This window comes from Nyctibius grandis, chromosome 1, assembly GCF_013368605.1.
Source record: "Nyctibius grandis isolate bNycGra1 chromosome 1, bNycGra1.pri, whole genome shotgun sequence".
NCBI lineage: Eukaryota > Metazoa > Chordata > Aves > Nyctibiiformes > Nyctibiidae > Nyctibius > Nyctibius grandis.
Window position 1 is genome coordinate 97,010,335 of NC_090658.1, and position 22,133 is coordinate 97,032,467.

General features: G+C 38.7%; 1 protein-coding gene across 12 annotated transcripts in view; it reads right to left on the minus strand.

Moving 5' to 3' along the window:
* Positions 1 to 303: 303 nt before the first annotated feature.
* Positions 304 to 22,133, minus strand: part of KCNQ5 (potassium voltage-gated channel subfamily Q member 5) — a 318,037-nt gene continuing 296,207 nt past the window's right edge. For all 12 annotated transcript variants that reach the window (XM_068414989.1, XM_068414970.1, XM_068414998.1 and 9 more), the window contains 4 exons: positions 15,639 to 15,747; positions 7,530 to 7,661; positions 6,256 to 6,382; positions 304 to 5,851 (listed from right to left, as the gene is read on the minus strand). In XM_068414989.1, the coding sequence (XP_068271090.1) occupies positions 4,910 to 5,851; positions 6,256 to 6,382; positions 7,530 to 7,661; positions 15,639 to 15,747 (1,310 nt within the window). In that variant the 3' untranslated portion in view covers positions 304 to 4,909. The remainder of the gene's footprint in view (positions 5,852 to 6,255; positions 6,383 to 7,529; positions 7,662 to 15,638; positions 15,748 to 22,133) is intronic.

The following is a 22,133-nucleotide window of genomic DNA, read 5'->3' on the forward strand; positions in this document are numbered from 1 at the left end:
TGAGTCAATTTCCATTTATCTAACAGGGAAGGTAATAATAACTTCCAAACTAATTTTCATGGAGGTGCTGAAACAGCTGAAGTTTAAGTAAACTCTGCTGTAATCAGTTACCAGAAACTGAACATATCAGACTAGTTTGTGCACATTTTATTCTAGTAAACTTCCTTTGTGGTGTTTTGGTTCATTTAATAAAAAAAATTACAAAACTTCAAAGGGAAAAAAAATGAGGATTTAGATTTTTTTTTGCCTGATGTGCTTAAACTACACAATGGTTTATGTACGGAAAAAAAACAGTAAGCATGGTACTTTTCAAATAATTTTTATTAACAACAATATGGATTCAACTTTGTCAAGAAGTTACAATTAACATTGTAATGTACTGGCTAATGTCGTTGCAGTGTCAGTGGAAGCAGCCTTCGTGCCTTCTAAGCCTGTTACAAAACTGGCTTTTTATCTTTCAAGGAAGTAAAAAATGCTTCCAATAGCAGATGAGAATGGGTATGTCTGGAATTGTCCTGTGTGGCCACAACTGAAGGAGTGGCCACATTTGCATCCAGATGAATGAACAGGCAAATATTACGTGTTTCCACTGACGCTGCAGGGGACAATTCTTATTTCAAAAACCAATTAACCTTTTTAGTCAGTGACAGCACTTTGTGTGATGTAATCCATTTGAGTTAAGTCGATTAATACACTTGAAAAAAAAATGTGAAGCAGAAATATCTGGGGCAAATTCTTTTCTGACCTGTATTTCATTCAAACCTAATGAATCCAAAAGGATTGCATGACATATTAGTCAGGATAAAAGTTGGCCCAGAGAGGCAAGTTCATTCGTGGTATAGGTGGGTTCAGTTCCTTTAAGGTCAGTGGAACTGAGCCTGATTATCCCAATGGAGGCTGAACTTCACCCAGCTGGGCAGTGAATTCATTGAAGTCAGTGAAGCCATCCAAGGATGAATTTAGCCTCAGGTGTTTAAACCTTTTTTTCCGTTCCTTTGCTGTTGTATTTTCTTTTCCTGCTTACTCCTCTTTTCTCATTATTCTCCTTTTCTGTGTGCTTTTAAAAAATGTCCCTTCTCTCCATCCCTTTTTATATCAATACTTTGTGCGTTATTTTTTATATAGTCAATGTGACATGGGTAAATTCAGCTAAGTATTAGTTTCCTCAGGAAATAACTGGAATATTACCATTTTCACTTTAAACAGATGCCCAACAAAGTAAGGATTTGAATCTGAGCTCCTGATTCAAGAAAAATTCTTGAATTCCATAGAATGAATGAATTCAACAGAATTTTTGCTTGAGTAAGGATTGCAGGTCCCAATCCAGAAATACTACTGTACATCAGATGTTCTACTACACATCAGCAATTCAGTACAATTTGACTTGTCACAGAAGAGCAGGTGAATTACTCATCACCCTACTATAATGAGAGCAGTCACTCTAAGTAGGATTATCTCAAAAACATATGGAACAACCGTGGGCACTGTGAATAAAAGTGTATGATCTTTGCAATCTTGAATCCTAGGCTAAAACACTATATTCATATTTAAATGAAAAGTATAGATCATATAAGCCAGGAGCAAATACAAATTTTAAAACAAATAATAATCATAAAAACTATTCTTTTCAGTTCTCTCTTCAATCAGGTACAAGAAACATGCTGATCAGAAAACAGTTATTTGGATAAGGCTTAATTCCTGAAGCTCTTACTTAAGTTCAAATTCTCTCTTCAACAATCCTCAAGTGGATTGTAAATCAGAAAAAAAATTGTCCTTTGTCCCTGCTCATGAACAATTCTTATTAGCTGTCACAAGCTGGACTTTAATAAGCAGCTCAGGACAAGACTTGGAAAGCCAGACAGGTCCTTCTTTTGTGAAACCAATGAATGACTGTCAATCATGACACTGTCTTTTAAAGAGAGAGCATAGAAACAGGAAACTCCTCATGAGAAAATATGAGCAAAGCTTATAAAAATCCAAACAAACAATTCTTCCTCTCCAGAATTTCATATATGCACTACTCTTTCTATTTTCTATCAATCAATATTATGTTAAAAAATTCCTATATGATAAGACTTGCAGCTACAAAAATAATAATGGTGAGCATAAAAGAAAGAAATTAGGATTTTAAACCATAATTTGAAAAGATACGATCTTCTGGATTTATTAGTAGAGACATTAACATTTTCATACATAATTTATAGAACTCATTCTGTTGTGCACAAAATTGTATTAAATAAATTAACTTAAAATCGGAAGGACTCAAGCATGTCATTTAAGGCAAAAATACCAAGTTTCCGTGAGATAAATTATCAGCAAAGCCCGAGGCCCCGTTTCTGTAGGGAATCAGTACGGGCAGGGCCAACGCTCAGTTCTCCCATTGACGCCTTCTGGGCTCAATGGGGGTGCAACCATCTGCTCGTGTAGATGAAGGTGGAAGCGTGGAGTCCCTTTCACGTGCCTTGATTTTTTAATCTCGTCAAGGAGGGGAGTTTCATTACTGACACACAGTTGCCATGTGCCCAATCTCTTGCTCCTTAACTGAACCTAAGCGCAGGTTTATGCTTAGGCCAGCAGAAGCCTTCGTATGAGAGGCAAGAAAGGCACCATAAACGGTTAGGAAAAAGAAAGAAAAGTCTAAAAAAAACCTTGTAAGTTTTTAAATTTTGGATAGGACTTTAAACTTATGGATCTATCTGGATAAACTGCAGACATTCAAATAAGTTAGTAGTTAAATGAACTGAGATGTGGAAAAACCCTATTTCTCCTCACAAAATTACTGTTGTAATCAGGCTTTAGTACGATCAGACTGCACATGAAAGAAAACAGGAAAGACTGAATGTGGTAAATTGTATGGCAAATCAGTGGTGAGGAAATTGTGCTTCAAGGTGTCTCTCAGGATTTAACAGCTGAAGTTTGCTCCAGCGTAAGCCGTGGAACACAGTGTACCATCCGTGGACCCCGTATAACGACGCAATATATACACTCTACAGTTTGCATGTACTTTCACATAATCAGGTTATCATGTAACATCCAGGAATGCTTCTGTAAAGGAAATACAGAAGCAGAAATTACAATGGTTTCATAGTAAACAGATTAAGTCCTTCACAATACAATCTACAGCATTTAGCCATGGTTAAGACTGGAGTGACATTTTTGACATACATAGTAAGTTCCCAGAAGGTCTGGGCCTTGAGAAAGCACTGCCCTGAGTGAGCTGACACTGACACCTCCGTACATTTCGTGTTCCTGCTGCTAGAGGGAAGCTGAGCCCAACTCAGGTTGTCTACAAGCCTGTGGTGCAGGTGGGGTATAAATCTGGGGGGAGGCAACACGCAGAAACCTTGTTTCAGCTGGGAAGAGCGAAAGCCTGTTTAGGCTCTGCAAGGGTTCTTCCAGTGGCAAAGCCTTGCTGGGGATGTGCAGATAGGCACTAACGCTGCTCCTGCGTCTCAGCAGAAGTGAAGGATAGGTTAGGATAAGAAAAAAAGAGGATGTATCAAGCAGGAATGCTTGTCTGATGTAAGCTTTGAATTTGAAAACTCAGGTGTTAGGAGGAAGGAGTCTGAAGGTCCTTTCTTGGAAAGTTCACAAGAAATGACTGCAGTTGGGACACAGTGTTGAGCTATAAGTGCGACCACTTTCCCCTCTCTCCTCCTCCCCTTTTATTTAAAAAGAAAACAAACAAAAAAACCCCCCTTGCCTTCAGTTTTTTTCAGTTGAGGTGGTCTTCCCTACTTCTATTTCCATTTTTGATTGCCTACATGGCTTTTTTTGGAATCGGCACTCACTATCTGTGACTGACAGGCTGGATTTAAAAAAATTTTTTTTGCCTCTTCACCTTCCTTCTTTTATTTTCTGGGATCATTTCCCTTCCTGCCCATCTAAATCCATATTCTGTTTTTTTTCTTCATTGCTTGTGTTGTCTTTCTCTCTTCCCTGTTCTGTCCTCTTTAGTTTTACTCTGTATTTCGTTTCCTCATTTTCCCTCCTTTCCCAGACTTATTAAGTGCTGTCATGGTATCAGGTTGGGACTGCGAGGAAAATTGCCAAAATTTCCACAGAAGGAAATATTTCTTCTACAATAAAGGCAGTGTCTGCTTCCTTCCCTCACCTACTGCTGCCAAAATGTTTCAGATTCACAAGATAGCTCCTCAATGAGACTGGAAGAAGGAGAGATTCCCCTGAATTTTTAGTGCCGTCACCTAGGTTATCCACTTCCGAGGCCAGCCCCAATCCTTAAAATACAAACTTTTCATAGCAAAATAATGTTCTTGTTGTAAAGAACAACATGGTAGTGGTGTGTCAGGTACTTTTGCCACAGCACTAAATCACCAAAAATCGGATGGAAATAAATGTACTGTTTTTCAGAGTTAAAAATAACTGATTACTGATGAGCTAATGTGTGTATCTTGCAACTGGCAGCCATTTATAACCCCATATTACTGGTTTCCTTGGTACCTTGCTAGCAGCTGTAGATAATTATTTTGTTGTAAACATAAACTATAATCTAAATTAGGACATTATATATATATATTTAATTAGTTCAGAAGCAAAGTGCTTTAAACCATAAGATTTTTACTTCTGCCCTGTAGAAACGGCACTAGGTCTAAATGCTCAGATTTTTGCTTTTTGATACATCCTGCAGCATTAACTTTGTAGGCAACTGGTCATTTAAACCTACTGTACTACATGAAAGGCTGCCGTACTGTAGGTGTAAATTCGAATGTTAGCCATCACTTAAACATGCATTTTCATGCAACTAGGAGATATGGGCTCGTTGAACTGCTTCTCAGATTCATCCTGATTTCTGTGATTTTATCTTGTTAAAAAGGCTTTCAAAACAGTTCATGCTATGATACGTGTGACTAGAGGAATGACCCAGCCAATGAAGAAAGCCCACAAGCTGTTATTTAAGTTTGACGTGGAGCAGATTGAGTGCTTCTGTACCGTCCCCTGGCTTGCAAATGCTTTGAGATGATCTTGATATTCCAGTCCTTAGAGAGTCAGCAGAGAGAGTTGTTTCCACTAACGAGCACGAGGTGGCTTCAGTAGTCTCTGTTCCTGCCTCTGTCTCCAACTCTTCATCAGTTATAAATAATTTTGACTCCCTCCATTTGGAGTATACATCTTGGCTACCTCTGGAACCACCGGAGTCACTGCTAGCAATCTGTACATTCAGTTCTTCTCTTGATTGTATAAGGTTTTGTACAGACAAAGATTTTCCTAAATCCATTTGCACCACAGGTTTAACTGAGAGCAAAGGTTCCCCTTCTGTATCCAGAATTTTTCTCCATGTGAGATCCTTTGTTGCACTGGGCTGTGCAACTTGTCCGTTATCCTTTGATGCAACAAGGCAAGCGGTGACATCAGAAATATTTTCCTGTGTGGTTACAGGAATAATATGAACGGGCTCAGGCCTGTTGATATGCTTCATTGATGAGAAAGGTGGTATTTGTAATGTTGTTGGTGTTGCTGGCTTAGTTGCCTGGTTTATTTGGTTTGATGCATTATTAACTGTTGTAGGTCCATCGTTTGGCACTTGCGTTGCTTGACTATGCATAGCTGGACTAAAAGCATAGTAAGCCTGAGTGCTAAATTCATTTGGTGTCAGTATAAGCTGTAGGCCACGAGGCAGATTGGCACTAGCTGATCTGGATACACATCCACTCATTTGTGCAGAATTAGACAAATCTTTGCTGTCTGATGGACTCTGATAATCAGAAGTCTGCTCACACTCAAAAGCTGGCATTTGAAAGGAAGCCAAAGTGAGAGCGGATGCAGATCCTTTTCGCAAAACTTGTTGATAAATATCTAATAGACAGTCCAGTTTTGACTCAATGGATTGTACCTACGGGAGGAAAGGAAAAGGTTAACGTTAATGCCAAATACTAATTTAAAATATCTGGAATCCAAGCAAAGGGAAAATGTGACTGCTGAAGAGAAAAATGGGAGGATCTTGCTATACGCTATTGGCTCTTGAAAAATAAAGTTGTCAAAAGCCGCATAGATTTTTCATAAGTATGCTGATAAAAGGGAAAAAAATTCAGTAATCTGCAATTTTTCCTTCCTTACTTTTATGCACCTGGAAGACAGTTAAGGTAATACAATTCATATCAATTTTATTTCAACATGTAAATGAAGCAGATATTAGAAAAAAAATATTTTACCTGTTCAACCTTTGAAACTGGCAATAAAATACACAAAAGGCATGAGCAATAGAGCAAGACAAAGCAACACAGATAGTCACTCTACCTGTTTCTCCACCTTCACTACACGCCCTAACATACTGAGGTCATCAGTTGTCTCATTCTCTGCAGGATTCTTTTCTCTACTTCTTTTATCTGCTGTGATTTGTCCTTTCCCAAGAATTTGGTCAACGCTGTAAGAGAAATCAAAAGCTACTGTGATTCATGAAAACGGTGATCCTACGGAAGTGGTTGCTAATCTGTACATTAAAAATTAAAATCATAAGACTTCAGAAAAGCACCTGAGAAAAAAGTGAACATAATTTTGTTAAAAAATTAAGAAAAACCATGAATACTTTTTGAGCATTTGGAGATTAGCTCAGAGACAGCTTTTCTTTTCTGTTGGCACTAAGTGGGGGCCAGAACTTAGCCATCATCTGGGAGAGACAGGGCTAGACTTGCTGAGAGGGTGAGAGGAGGTGGCCTCTCCAGAAGTCTGATGCTGGTGGGGAACAGATGTACTGGTGCCATTCTCAGCTCTCCCGTCCTAACAGCAGCATGGAGTCCTGGGAAAGCTGTCAGTTTGAAGCAGGAATCTCAGCCCTGATACTGGTAATGATACGCATGATACAATGTTGTGGGTTTTTTTTAATTATTATTCCTGGAAATCTAGAACATAAAAACTACATAAATACTACATTACCAGTAGTTCCCAGTTACTTTTATGTGAAAAGAGAAAGTCTGGGATGGGAGAAGGGCTGTTCTCAATGTTGACCTCATCCTTTTAGCAACCTCCTGACTAAATTCCTTGTTTATAAATGGACATTACATGTAAAGGATTACCTTTGCTATTGTTCAGACTTCCATTTTCTGAGGACAATTTAGATACATGTTTTTTTATTTGTTTTTACCCACAATGTAATTTCTGGCTCATCTGTGTTCACAGAAAGAGAGGCTGGGGTGAAACATGGATGGCAATTTGTACCCAAATATAACAAAGAAATGTTAAAGGTATTACCAATATTCATTATGCAGTGAATGGCATAACAAAAGATAACTGCCAGGGGAGGTTCAGGTTGGACATTAGGAAGAATTTCTTCTCAGAAAGGATCATTAGACATTGGAACTGGCTGCCCAGGGAGGTGATGGAGTCACCATCTCTGGATGTGTTTAAGAAAAGACTGGACATGGCACTTAGTGCCATGGTCTAGTTGACATGGTGGTGTCAGGGCAATGGTTGGACTCAATGATCCCAGAGGTCTCTTCCAAACTGATTGATTCTGTGATTCTGTGATTCTGTGATAAGATGCTTATGCAGAGCAGAAATTATTCTTTCCTTACCGTGACTGAAGGCTCTTAATCCTGCATAACATGTCTAGATGACCTGCTGAATACTGTTCAATGACATCTTTGACATCATATGGACGAAGTGTTTCCTTAAACTTTCTCTTTGCAACATGAAATTTCATAATTCTGTGGGGAAAAAGCATTTCACAGATTCACAACTTCAAAACAGTTGCAAAACAATACAATATATTCCACTGACAAAATACCGACATAATTTTAAAAACGAAGATATTTTTGCGACAGCTTGTGCAAGTGAACTTTTTCTTCTACACAGTTGTTTTTGTAAGTACAACCAATGCATTGTAGCTACCCCTTTGAATTGTTATTTAGGAGAGATCAGGTAATTTAATATTTAGTGTGTCGATGTACACTTTGGCTTTATTATTCTAAGTGCCTGATATGAGAAGTACTGAAGTACACGCTTAAATTAAACCTGGGATTAGTCCCACTGACTTGAGTGAAATATCCTGTAAGCTATGTTTGTGCTTAAGCTACCTCTGTCTGATAGGGGAAAGATTCCTTTAACAAATCGCTTACACAAACACAAGCAATAGCATTCTTTTTCTGGTGCTTATTTTAAGTTCTTTGCTTTCCATGTTGTAAAAATTTTAAAACTATGCACCCAGTTAATTTTTAATCAATTTTTATTTTTAATTTATATTTAGGCTTAAGTATTTGTTTTTAATTTATTTATTTTACTGACTTAAAATTAAACTTTGCAGGCTGAAGAGAAGTTTTCATGTTCATTCCCTATTGAAATCTATGGGAATTGTTTAATTAGCATTTGTGATTTTTGTCCTTGAATTTTACTGTAAAATAGTAAGTATCAGATAACAGTATATATCAAAAGTTGATGAACGGCATATGTTTTTTATGTGAGGTCTGCAGAAGTTTTTGTGATGCTATGTGGAAATGTGATGTCCACTGAGTAGCTCTTCTTAGAATGAAAAGCTTGATATTAAATTGAAAATTTTAAATAATGGAAATGATAAATTTGGAAAGTCAATGACAGTGAGCCAGTTTTCCAGGTCAGCTGGTAAAACCTGCAGTTCTCCTTGGTTTACATGAGAGCTGCGGAAGACAGAACCGTGGGAGAACTGTGAGAGAAGCCGCGGGATCAGGTGTGTTGGCCATTCTTGTCTGTGTTACAGAGCTTATGAATCACCATTAGGGCCAAACTGCTGATATTTCCTATCTATTGCAATTAAAAAAGCAGAGACAGTAAATTGGTGTCCTGTTCCAAATCCCTATATTTCATGCTGATATATTCCCTCCGTGTTTATTATGGTATGTGTTTAGCAGTTGTAAGACTGATAATAAAACCCAAACCATGTCTCTCTGTGATAAAAACAGATCAGTGGTGTTTTAGTGGAATTTAGCAAAACCATACATTTTATAGTTAGGACAGACATTATAGTAATAAGTATGTAGAGTCAGATTAATTATATGTAGTGATCCTCTACTGTGTTGTGTATTGTACATAAATGTTCTTCCAAATAATATCAGCCTCTTCCCACAGTGCTCAGGTTGTTGATATTTCCTGTTCTGGTAACTTCCAGTTAAAAACGAGATTGCTTGTCACTGGTATAGAGCTTGAAGTATGATTCTGATTATAGAAATTAAAAATGGAAAAGGCCTGTTAGGAGTCATCCATCACCTTGGCAGTTCAGGACTGATCTCTGTGCAGTTTTAACTATGTCAGAGGATGCACTTTCCTCTTTTCCGTTGTCAGCCCATTCTACAGACTAATGGCTTTCGGTGTCTTTTGTAATCTGAAGGCCTCTGAAGCTGGGATGCAGATTTTTTTTTCTTCTGGCTGTCAAACGATGCCAAGATGTTCTGTTCATAATAGTCTGGCAGTGCAGACAATCTCCTGGAATCTAGTTCTTTATTCAGGTTACAAAGAATAAATGATGTAGCTGGCATACAAGAACGTATCGCTCTTTTGTTATTATTCTTTCTGTTTTGGTGGTCACAATTTTTTACTTCACGCTCTTGATAAAGTAAAAATATGAAACACTATTGGAAAAGCAGAGCCAGAGGATTAATAGAATAATTGAAAACGACTGAATTTACCACAACTGGGTGATTTTACAAGAGAAGAGACAGAAGACTAATTTTTATTAACAGCCGCAGAAGCTTCTTAATCAGTGGGCACAAAAGCCTTCATTACTGCTTTGCAGCTTTATAACAGTATTTTTTGGTTATCAAGGCAGTTTGTTCATAATGTTCAGAAGTCAAACACAGGACCGAAAGCATCGCAGCTATATCAGTGAGGTGTAACTGTACTATTTCTGGTTTAGGTATTAGCTCATGGGATGCCATCTTAATTAACTTTAGCAGGGTTTGGAACGGACCCATATTGCTTGCTTCTTTTTGCTTTGAATATATAAAATTTTACAAAAACTGTGCAAAAAAATGAAGGGTTATAAAAGACTGGTGTTTTAAAAGCCTGAAAGTTAATTAAGAAACAGACAACCTGAATTCTTTCAGTGATGGCGCCCTAGCAACTGCTTTGCAGTTAGTAAATTTAGTTGGTTCTCCATAGTTACATACTGTCAATTTTAAAAATACAGTTCTCTTTCTATACCTTGAAATAACTATGTAATTGAACTTGATAGGCTTGAACACCCATCCTGAGAGATTAATACAACTATAGAGAGCATATTCAAAAGTAGCAGAATTGTGAACAAAAAAGCCTTTGAGTTTCCTTCATTTGTGCTTCGAGAATAAAAAGTTGCCTGTTCTGGTGTGTTCCTGTGTGATAGAAACGAAGGATTTCGTTATGCGGGCACAGGTGGGTCACCTGTCCGTCCAAAAAAAGGGAGAATGAGCCTCAAGTGATTCATACGCCAAGTACCTTCAGCACCAGCCCTTAACACAAACAGGAGTAACAGAGCAAACCACCTGCAGCAGGGTCTGTCTTTTCTAGGTGCACCACACGGGGGCAAACGAGACTCGTCATACACTAAGCTGAGTCGCCGCTGGGGATGTGGAGCTGCTAGTACTGACACAACAGCAGTAACTGAGCAAGAATTAACCCAAAAGTGCAAAGCCTGTAGTCCCCCTGATTTTTTAAAACATTCTTTGTGTTTTTAAATCGCTGTATGCCGTGTGGTGAGGTGGTGTTTTGAAACTCAAATCTAATGTGATAGACGAGACACGGTTGTGAACGTACCCAAGTTGCAAGCATGACAATTTTCCGGTGAGAATTAGCCATAAAAAGTAGCCTGTTTCAGTGATGCATCCAGAGGAGAGCAGAACAAAAAATCTTTTGTGTTGAGTTAGACCAATATATCAAAGTGCTTTGCCTATAGTTAATGTCTAAACCACACGTCGCACGAATCTTTACGTGGCCTGATAATTTGTAGAAAGTTACAGGTCAAATACCAACTTTTGTCTTATTGACCCCTCGCAGCCAAAAGCAGCATCCATTTAATTTAACTCTTGTCAAATTCAGGATCAGCACTGAGCTAGAATTACAGTGTTTTCTGAATGTGCATGTTGCATCTCTTTCCTGGCATTTGTTGCATTTTAATTCCCATTCATGTTGCCCCTTCCAGTATTAAAAGCTATTCTGCTTGTCATTAGTGCACTTTACTGAGGCTGGCACTGAGTCAGAACATCTCTAATCCTCCATGCAGCCCTACCATACTCATGTTATTTTTTTTTAAACCTGTATCTTGTCAGTCTTGTCACTATCTCAGGAAGAAATGGAGCTTCATTCTACTGGGATTCAGGTAAACTCACACATGGTTCCTGCCTTAAAGATTAAAAGGCAGGTAGGTTGTTTTGCCCATAGCTAGATGAGGTGCCCATGGGTTGTTTGCTCTCTTGCTACATCAGGAAGGCAGGTGCACACGGATCTAGTTGTGCTGGTTCCTCTGTCTCTCTACCCTTGGCTTGCCAAATAACCCTTCTTCCTGGTAAACTGCAGCGTGCAGAAGAGATCAGGATCCAACAGAGAGAAGCCAACAGACAAAGGTGGCCAAGAGATAGTTCTGCTGCATGTGTTATGAGTGGGTCAATATTGCTTCCTCTCTCGGGTCTTGACCTGGACTAACCCAGCCCCAAGGAGCCAGAGACATTGTTTTCTCTCAAGCACAGTGCTGTTGTAGCCAAAGACACATCTAAGAGCCTTGCCTAGACTCTGAAGATCTTCTGGGCAGAAAATAAACAATGTGTTGGAATTTAAAAGAAATAGAGGATTCTGAAACACCACCATTGAACAAATTCATAATGGCTGCTGAAAATACATTTTATAGGTTTAACAGAAACATTTCAAACACTGAACATAAATGGTAAATTATATTTTCCTTCTTTGGCTATTAAATACGTATGACTATTCAACTATATAGCTTATCAGCTCAAGAATTCTCAAATTTCATTACGTTTAGCTACATTTATTATTATTATTTCTTATTCACAACAAATGAAAATATATCTGTGCAATCACTAGAGTTAAAGAGAGAAAAGACGTCTTAGGTTAGCAAGTTTATCTTCCTGCCATTGCAGTTATTTCCTATTGCATATTTATTTATACTTCTTAAATCTAATTTTGTATTCCATAAATAGTAAAATAATTTCATCATTTCCATTGTGAAGAGTATTACAGAATTTAGTGCCTATTGCTTTGAAAAATGATCAGAGATATTGCAATATATGGAAACAAGGTATCTTCATCTTCTTTTTAGTCTCTTTTATATTCATTCATCATTGTGAACTAACAGAGAGAGATGGAAAATGCAGTGGTTTTTGTTAGTCTTCAGGAACTCTGAAGAATATTAATGGCCTTTTGTTCACGACAAGACTAGGGCCGGTTGAGTAGTGCTACAAAACCTGCTGGCACAAAGGCTCAGCGTACCGCTGGCAAGAACTGCTCTGTGCACCGCTTTGATCCCAGCCAGAGGCTGCGGAGGAGCAGGACTGATGCTGGCCTGGCCCCCGGCACACTGTGGAGAACATCATGTTTCACCATGCTACACGTCTGCTCCCTACTCACCCGACATTGTGCAAATGCATCGAGCAGCTTTTCCTTACTTTCCCTGCTGCCTCACTCGATCTCTCCTGACACAGAGTTTGTAGTAAGGGGGATGGGGGTGCAGCACGAGATGGGCTGTGGAAGACTCAGCTTGGGGGGCTTTGAGAGGAGGCTGACAGCTTGACGTGTTACTGGACAGGTCTGCTCAGTGGGTCTTCAGTAGGACTGGTTGGGAGTTCTATTTTTGGCAAGGGCCAATATGTTAAGAACTTTGTCAGGAAAGGACTGTTTTCTCCAACTCCCGTTTTGACCATTTCAAAATGAAAGTTTGGGGGTTTGTTTGTTTAAAATCCAAAAGTTGTTTTGAAGAATAAAGTAGTCCTGGGAAAAATGTAAGTAAGTAAGGTCAAAACTGAAGCAGTACACTTTGAAATTACCAAAATGAAAGATTAGAAATAAAGAAGATTCTATCTTTTGCTGTTTCAAGGCTGTCCCACCTGAGAGTAGCCAGCATATTCTAGGCTCCTTTCACAGAAAAAAAACCCAAACCAGTTCTTTCTGATTCCAAAACTGAGAGGCTCTACCTCTGTAAACCCACAGGCATGAATTAATTTTGTTAATTTAATTTTTTCCCCAAAACAAAAGGACCATTTGTATTGTTGTAAAACAATTTGTACCCAGCTCTAAGCAGGAAAAAAATTATTATTCTCCTTTGTTGCAGTTTTTCAAGGTGATGTAGCCAGAATGGATTTAACTGTATGTGCTTACATTTGAGGTCTTTTGAATAGTTACTTTTGAATGAAGCTTTTGAATGGTCTTTTGAATGAAGCTATTCAAGTACCTTCTGTCTTCATCTGCTCCTGTATACCAGCAAGAAAGGAAAAACAGCCTCCACCCTCCCCCATTGCCTTTGCAATTCAAAGCCATTGCTAAAAACAAACTTCAAAATGGGGCACACAGTTTCCATATAGGCAGATGTTATCATCTTGAAATTCTACAGTTACTATATAGTGTCTCAGATACTTCTTCAGATGTTTGCATAGATCCCAGTGTAGTCAGGTAACAGATACTCTGAATAATCAGAAAGAGGAGTATCAGCTACCTGATGAACTGAATCATCAGTCTCTTGATTTTGAGAGATTAAGATATAGCATTTAACAAAAGTCTGAAGATCATTGCATATTACTGCTTTACAGATCTCAAACAAAGGTGTCTTTCTGAAGCAAGATGTATGCACTCCTTGCAATCTCATGAAACACCAGCATTTCCAGGGGGAGACAGGAGAGATTCATGGCTAATTGATAGCAAGTGGAGATGCAGAATTGTTATTCTCAGCCTCAGCGGTGAAATGAGTTGGGTTTTGGTAAGCCAAGAGTGCAGAGAAAAAGTTGGAGGTAATTTAAAAATTTTACTCTTATCAGTTAAATTGTGCTTGTCTGAAACAATCTGTTGCATCTTTGTTCTTCTTATTAGAACATTTCTGTGGATGGCACTCCGCAGAAAGTTTGCCAGCTAGGTCCTTCACATTTGGTTACTTTCCATGTGAGCTGATAATTACCAAGAAAACCAAGAAAAGAAGCAGGCGATGCATTGAACAATCCGGTGGTGCCTTTGAAAACAAGCTCCATGAATTAAGTATTAAAATGTCAAGCTGATCTTAAGGAATTTGGACAGTATTAAGAATGAGATGACCATTGGTATCACTTGCCAGTACAGTACTTGGAGCCAAGAGTCAACCAGTCTGTTTAAAATGCAACATCACAGACAAGATCTTTGGCACCAGAGCCAACGAATTATGTCGGTTGTTCCTAATTTGAGCATTTTTCATTTGAAGGAATAGGTCTGCCTTATAAGTGGGTGTCCACTGTGTAGAATGATTTTTGTCTCCTGCTGAAACATTGCTGGCAAGAGATGGTTCTTGGTGCTGACATCTGAGTTGCCAGTTGCAGTGGCTATGGACATGGACCTGGTATCTGACATGTCCTGTGAGGTCATTTCCAGGCAGGTTGGAAAAATGGTTGGAACAGACATCTGCAAATGATCTGTCAAGCTGTCTGTGCTAGTAGAAAAGTATCAGAAACAGCCTTACTCGCCATCTGTCTTCCTTGACAATCAGTGGAAAAAGGGGAAGAAAACACAAGTAGCCCGTAGGTTATCACTGTATGAAATTATTTGATAAAGAGCTTGAGTTCTTTCTTCCCATAATGCTAAGACAACTAAGGCAAGAGTGTCCCTGCAGGAAAACATCATCTTTCTATAGGGCTTTGCAGAAATCCCCTGTGCCTGCTGCCTGCCTGCAAGAAGGGTGCCAGGCACTGATGTGACTGAGATACAGGGCCAGTGGGGTGACCACCAGGAATAACCTCGGGTTTGCTGTCAGCAGAGAGGGAATGCCTGAGCATTCCTTGCCTGGTGATGTACTCTCTATGGTGGGGATTTGGCCTGTCAGGATTTGCACTTTAAAATATTCAGGAAGATGAAGAGACTTCGCAGTCTCAGGAGAGTGAATGCTAAGTTTAAGCTTTCAATACAGGTAATTTTATAAGTTTCAATGCAGTTTGGTACTTTCTTGGAAAAGAAGGAGACTATTAGTTTTAAATTATTGGGGTTATGCTTAGTTCAATGGATAGTGGCAGGCAAGGCTTTGCACAATTGAATGAATGTAATTATTCCGCTGCTACCAGAAGAAAGTTGAAATAAAAGTCTTATGACAGATAGTTTCAGGAATACAGAAATGCAATAAAAACCTAAACTTTTAAAGGAAATAACTTTTCCAGGCAAGGTGATATATATTCAGTAAAACTACATCAAACTGGATTACTGTAATTTGGATTACAGGAAATATAGTGGAAACCAGCATTCATTACTCTCTCTCTTTTCTGAATCAAATCATGTAACATTTTTAGACGTTGAAAAGCTGGTAACAGAACAAATAAAATATTTTGACTTACAAATAAGATACTGATGAAAAGGAAGGATAAATAAACTATATTAGCGTTACTTATGTAACAAATATAGCCATGTAATAAGTTCAACTAGCTACCATTTTATTGACATGCAGTTAATTAGAATCTTAATTTTAAAAATCTAAAATATTTATTCATTCAGTATTTTTTACTCACCTGATTGCTCTGATGACAGTTTTAAGAGCAGGGGTGAGATCTTCTACTGACACATCACACTGGCACCCTTTATCATCATAAACATCATCTGTTCCAAGGCTGGTGTCAGCTGCAAAATAAAAGAGCAGACTAAACAAGCAGCATTTAAAAATCTCTTCCTTAGTGTTTTCTAATCACCTGCACAGTGATTCTAGAAAAATAAGGACTACAAATCAAATAAGACAGAGCTTCATCAGTTTACAAACTATATAATGCACTTGTCTGTGTCTGCGTTTGTGTCATAAAAGGCCTGGGTCGTCCCCAGTGTAAACAGTAAAAGTTAGAAAGGAAGAAAATCCTGTTATTTTTCAAATAAATTAATAGTTTATGTCTATTCCTGATGTCTCACTGTTTTTCATCACATTCTCTGTCTTAAGGGAAAGCGGTGAGCTAACAGATGCAATGGCAGAATCGAAAGATGCTGAAGTTAGATTAAATTGTTATTTTTTTACCACTGTGGATCAAGCTGACATTGAAGACAAAGGTGAAGATCCATTTCATTTACTAAGGAGGTTGTGGGATGATCCAACGCTTTATTACAGGTGAAAATAAATGAAGTACCTTTTTGCCAGAAATGAACAGAGAATGACATCCATCATGGATCAATTACCACCTTAAACCTCAGACCCATATAGATACTGCAGCTGTCCTTTGCAATAGGAGCTTAAGCCAAGTTACTGTATTTATTTGCCTGAAAAAAATGGATCCTCTACCCTTTCCTAACACTGCCTCTGCAGTTACCATCTGAGAACTAACTGGAAATCTCAGAAGTGCCCAGTGTACCTCAACACACAAGAAATTGATGCATGACAAGGAAGTTTTAGAAACTTGTGCTGGAGTGGGAATGGAGCAAGGAGAGCAGGGTGAGTGAATGCCCCTATGTCGTATATGTCTCAAAGGCACATGAAATATAGAAAACTTGTCTTGAAAGTAGATGTTTTTTCTTCCCAAACCATCTCTCTTCACCTGCATAAAGTCCAAATGCCCAGGTGAAGAATTTCTCTCAAGGTCAGTGTATTTCAACACGTAAAAGTCTCTGCTTCATAAAGAAGAGAGTGTAAAATGAAATAGTGACATATGAAATAGAGAAAAAGGGATGGGATTCAGTAACCCTCAGTAACGGAGGAGATTTCTTCCCAGTCCTATGTCCCTACCTACATTTATGCTGTTATTTAAAACATAGGCTTAGTCATCCAGAAACGCTGCAAGTAAACCATTTCAGGGGCTTCTATTATAAGCAAATTTGAAGCACAATCAGACACAAACAATTGTAGGACATTTTTTGCAAGTAAATGAAAGACAAGAAATATTCTTTGTCAGTCAGAAGTGCCTGGAAATTTCATGGTACCTTTTAAATCTAATGGGAATGCTATCTTAGAAGAAACGGCATTATACTAGGCTGCATCTTCAGGAACTGGTATTGCTGCATTGTTGTCTTCACAGATTTAATATTTGGCCATAATAATTTATTTTGACGATTCTGGCAGTTCATTACCCTTAAGAATATCTTTTCTTTTTTTGACTGTTGCTGAACTGGTACATTCACGAAGAACATATACTGTAGCTTTGAACAGCAGGAGGTTTTACCTTTGACAGATCAACTTAATATAGAAAGAAAGATGGTTTATAGCCAAGTTAATAATGTCTTCAAGTACACTTGAAACAATTAAATGCAACCTTAAAAAAATTTCAGTTTAACACTGTAAAAGTGAAGTTTTCATACAAAACTTTGAAATTTCCGCTTCCATGCTATTACTGTAAGTTGTGCCTACAATGATGACGAGTGCTTTTTTCTCACAGTCATTCACAGGATTTGCTACTGACTTGGCTTATCTTATCGATAAAATATATATGTGTCTCCACCTATCCTGCATAACTACCATTGGGATCCCTGCCCAAAAATGTAATTAGCTAAAATAAACTATGTAATTAGTTTGATAGGTATATACACTACCTAAAACTCTATCTCCCAAGGTGCTAATTGTTCCACAACACTAACTTTCCAAGTGTCATGTCTGATCAGCCTCTCCAGTTACTTCTCCCAGTGCTGAAATCTCCCAGCTCATTTCTAAGTGCCATACTAAAACAAGAGCTTTTTATGCTACTGCTATTTCCAGTGGCTCTCTAAGGTTTGAATCTACTCATTTATACCAGTATAAATTAGGAATAATTCTGCTAAGATCACAAGAGCTAGAACCATGTAAACCCAGTGAAACAGGAGACTCCAACTTGAAAGTTTAAAATGTTTCTGGATGGTTCTCTCACTGATACTGTTCCTGGGTCTTTTGCCAAGTATAGTGTCATTAATAAAAAGGCTTCCTTAACACAGTATATCTTTGTGGAACTGTTCTGAGAAGAGTGTGGTGCAATTACAGTATTCCATGTTGCTCACATCTGGATATAAAAATAAGCAAAAACTTTAGACAGATGCTGGAAAATTCTTATACCTTTAAACTTAGCTTTAAGAAGAGATACTGGTCCTAATAAATCACCTGCTTTTTCTCTTTCTAATATTCCCACTGACATGAATTCCCTTCATTATGGTAGGCACTCTGTACCACATGTCAGTAAAACTTGTGAAAAGCTGTAAGCCTTGTTTGAGTCATATGGGAAACATTCATGTTTCTTTATAATACAGAGCAGACTTGGGAAAAAGTTTGGGAAATGCATAGAAACAATTTTGAAAAAAAAAAAATTTCCAGCTTAAAGCCCCCCTGAAATCAAAGTTCACGTTCTGATGAATTTTTCCAGTGGAAGATCATGTTGTATACAACGTAGTTACGAAGTGAGATGTACTTGTATTGCTTCTGTCCCTCTGGAGTTCATCCTCGAGGTCGGGGCCATGTTGGGGCCAGTTTGGATGGCCCCAGCAACTCCAGCTGTTAAAAGCCCTGCCAGTTCCCAGACACGGCTAAGCTACGGCCTCTGATGAGCTCTGCTCCATGCTGCTTCCTGTTCCCAGCGAGAGCTTTTCCCATCATTAACTGGGGCAAGTAGACCCTCCAGTGCCAACTCATGCCTATCCCTGCACACATCTGCTTCTTCATCCTTCCCCACACCCTTCAGCCACATCTCCTGCTCTCCATCAGGGTGGCTGTGCATGGTCCAAGTGGGCTCCACAGGCAACCTTAGGCAGCAGCTGCTCTACGTGAATCTGACCACTCTGCTAGGCTTTCCTAGGGTTAGCACAGGTCCTTCTTTCTCTCCAGGAGCCTCTACCAACAGCTAAACAAGCCTTCAAGTCTGTTGCTTGGGCAGCTCACGAATCCAGTCTTGACGATGGCCAAAGTGTCTCTTAATACAGATTTAGACATACCCCTGAAAGTCTCTATAAGAAGGGGTGTCAGCCAGTCTGACAATCCAGAAATAATTCCTGTTTTGTAATACCAACATCTTTACAATTTAGGATGTGTTTTGATCCTAAACATCAATCTGGAAAGTGTTTATTTCACAACTGATGAGGCATCCACCATTAGCTTATGACTTTTGACATTATTTACTTTGAGCTAAAGTCTTGTCTTTGCCACTTCTTAATTTCTTCCTCTTCCTTCCTTAAGAGCAGTCTTTGATTTAATCACACAGCAAATCAGCAATTACCAAGAAATAGAAGAGGCATGCACAAGTCATTAAAATTGTCTTGATATTTCCCTGTTTGACACAGTATTCATGCATTCTTCATGCAAATTCCAGTCATTTATGATCACCCCAAATGAATGAGCTAAAAATTGCACTGTTCTGAAACATTATATGTCACCAACAAAAAATTTATGAGTTTGTAGCTGCATTTCATATGGCTCTGTGCAAAAGTTATGCACAAGGCTTGATTTATTATTTCTGTAAATATCATGTGCCCTTTCTTAGAAGTGTTTTCTGTTGTTTAATAACATGCTTTAGCATCGGAAAAACTATGATAATACTCTGATCACCCTCATAGCTCCATGCTTTCAATGTCGGTAACGTTCAAGTAATTATGTGCCTGCTGAACAGAATCGAAAAGATTTTGTACTCTTTAATTTTCTGGGAACTGCCATATGCTAGCAACAACAATCCAGCATTAATAAGTGCATGTGATGACACCATGAAAAGTCCTATGGAAGTGCTTCTAACATAGTTGATAGTATGGTGATCCCAATGTAGACCCTTTGACTTGTTTTTTGGAAGCCTTCAGAAGCACTTAGATCTTACTCTGACTGTGTAGGAGGTAGTTAGGGCTCCTCATGTGGGTGATCTAAATCATTCTGCTGAGGCTGAGTACCCACGTTTTAGACATGGCAAAACCTAAATAGGTGCCTGAAGTTGACAGTCTGCATATGACTCTCAATTATTCATGTTACAGCACAGTGTTGTGTCAACTTAGTAAAAAAAAGCACTGATTTGGAAAAAAGGTCTGATTGATTTTCATTGTAATGCATGACTCAAGGTGAAAAATGGATGGCGGCCTAATTTTCACAGGTGCTGAGTTACATCAAGCCATAGTTTATAACTGTCACTCAAAATCCAGAGTCCAACTTGGGAATTGAAGTGCAAGCAACTCATAATGCAACTCCACAGCCTGGTCTCCATACCGTTCAGCAGCCTCATCTGAGTGCAGAGCTGCTCTGGCTGCCCGGGGCAGCAGTGCGAGGCACCCCAATGTGGCTCACTCATCTCCAAATTCATTTTCTGCATGAACGGTTGGAAAGAAAATGAGTGGAGAATTCAGTGCATCTAATTTCTGGGGCAAGTAGTTAGACATAAATTCAAAGCTTTTGGAGGACAGGTTGTCCCATCACGCGATGCACAGCTCTATGGGAGGTGTGGATGCATAGATCTGCGGCAGCAAGGGTGCCCAGGCAGCTGCTTTAGCATTAGACTCCTAACTGCCTTACTGTTAAATGGCTACTGAGTTCAAGTGACCCCTCTTGTTCAAGAAACATTGCTAGCAGCTTAATATTCTCATTATTCTGTTCTTTCAGCCCTTTTGAAAGCAATGTAGAGCCCCTGTTATGGTGCTGTAGGTAATGCCTAGGAAGCCCACAAGGTAGGTGCATTTCACTCAGCTTTACACTGTCTTTGAAGTACCTTTCTTCACTCTGAGCATTTGCTGTGGAGAATTAGGGATTTAGCCCATACTTTCCAAAAAATGGAGATATCCTGCACATATTTTATAGCATTTCCACAAATGTCGTAATGCACAGAATGTTGCACAAAATCTCAGTTACTTTTTTTTCCTCAAAAATTATTCTAAGTGCAAACATCTTCATGGTTTATGTTCATACAACTCATGCAATTTCGCTTTATCAAAATACAATGTCTCAGCCTAGTGCCTTTGTTTAATTTTGTTTCATGAAACTTCCTACTTCTTCCAAGCTCTCATTTTCCTCTTTGTTGGACCATGAATACAAATTCCCTTCACTACCCCTAGAAGTGATTTTCTTTCAGTTTTTCCTTTGCTTTAAACCATCAACAAGCTGACTTTCTTTCAGTAAAGGGTTCACATAAATCATTTTACCGTGGTTGCTTGCTAAACTCCATAGGAAAAATCAATTGAAAAAAGCAACACTAATTGGGACGGAACTTAATCGCATGCTTAATGATAAGAATGCCCAAAGCTTCCCCAAAGTGGGAAAGGCAGCAGCCTATGTTTACATGCTTTCCAGAGCAGAGGCCAGAAAAAGGAGGCCCAAGGGAGTGAATCATGTATTTATTTCCTTGATGCCTGAAAAAAAAAAAAGGCTTTCTTCTAATCATGAAAGAAGGAAGGAAGCAGGACAAGTAAACTTCCATGATGTGCTCTTCACATTAGATGTTTAACATTTGTCTAGAAAATGACACAAAAATCCCTGGTAGTACACAACAGTATTCAAGTGGCAAAATTAGGGAAGAGGGAATAAGGATTACAACATTTGAAAACATTGTTCACAGGAAGCTTTTATGAAATGATTGCTGTTTCCATGATGGAAAGCAGTTTCTCAGGAAAGGAAGGAAACTGGTGCCTCCTGGAAGGAGGAGCGCTTCTGCATGAGCCCTTTCCCTTCCGCCTGACCTGAGCCTCTACCTTGCAGGCAATACCTGTGAAGAGTGCAGTAGTGTTGTAGGCATAGCCCATTCATTTCTCCCTTGTCTTTCTCCTGAAAAAGGCAAAAAATTCCAGATGAGGAAGAGAAGAGTATATCAGAACTAGAATTCGGTAGCTCCAGTGCAGTATGAAGCAGAATGTCATAAAGAATTGCCTAACAACATTTCATATGTGAAAACATTTCTTAAAAAGCTCAAATTTGGCCAAAATGGAAGATAGAATTGCTGGAAATTTTTTTCCATATTCTGGGTATAATTATCTAGTCTCCTTTCTTTGCAAATGTAATTTTTTAAGGTCAGAAACCTAATTTATCTCAGTTATCATATAAAGCAGGCAAGTTCCAAATATCTAAAATTCTAGCATTCCCTTCTAACAACTTTCAATTATCTTTAGTTATT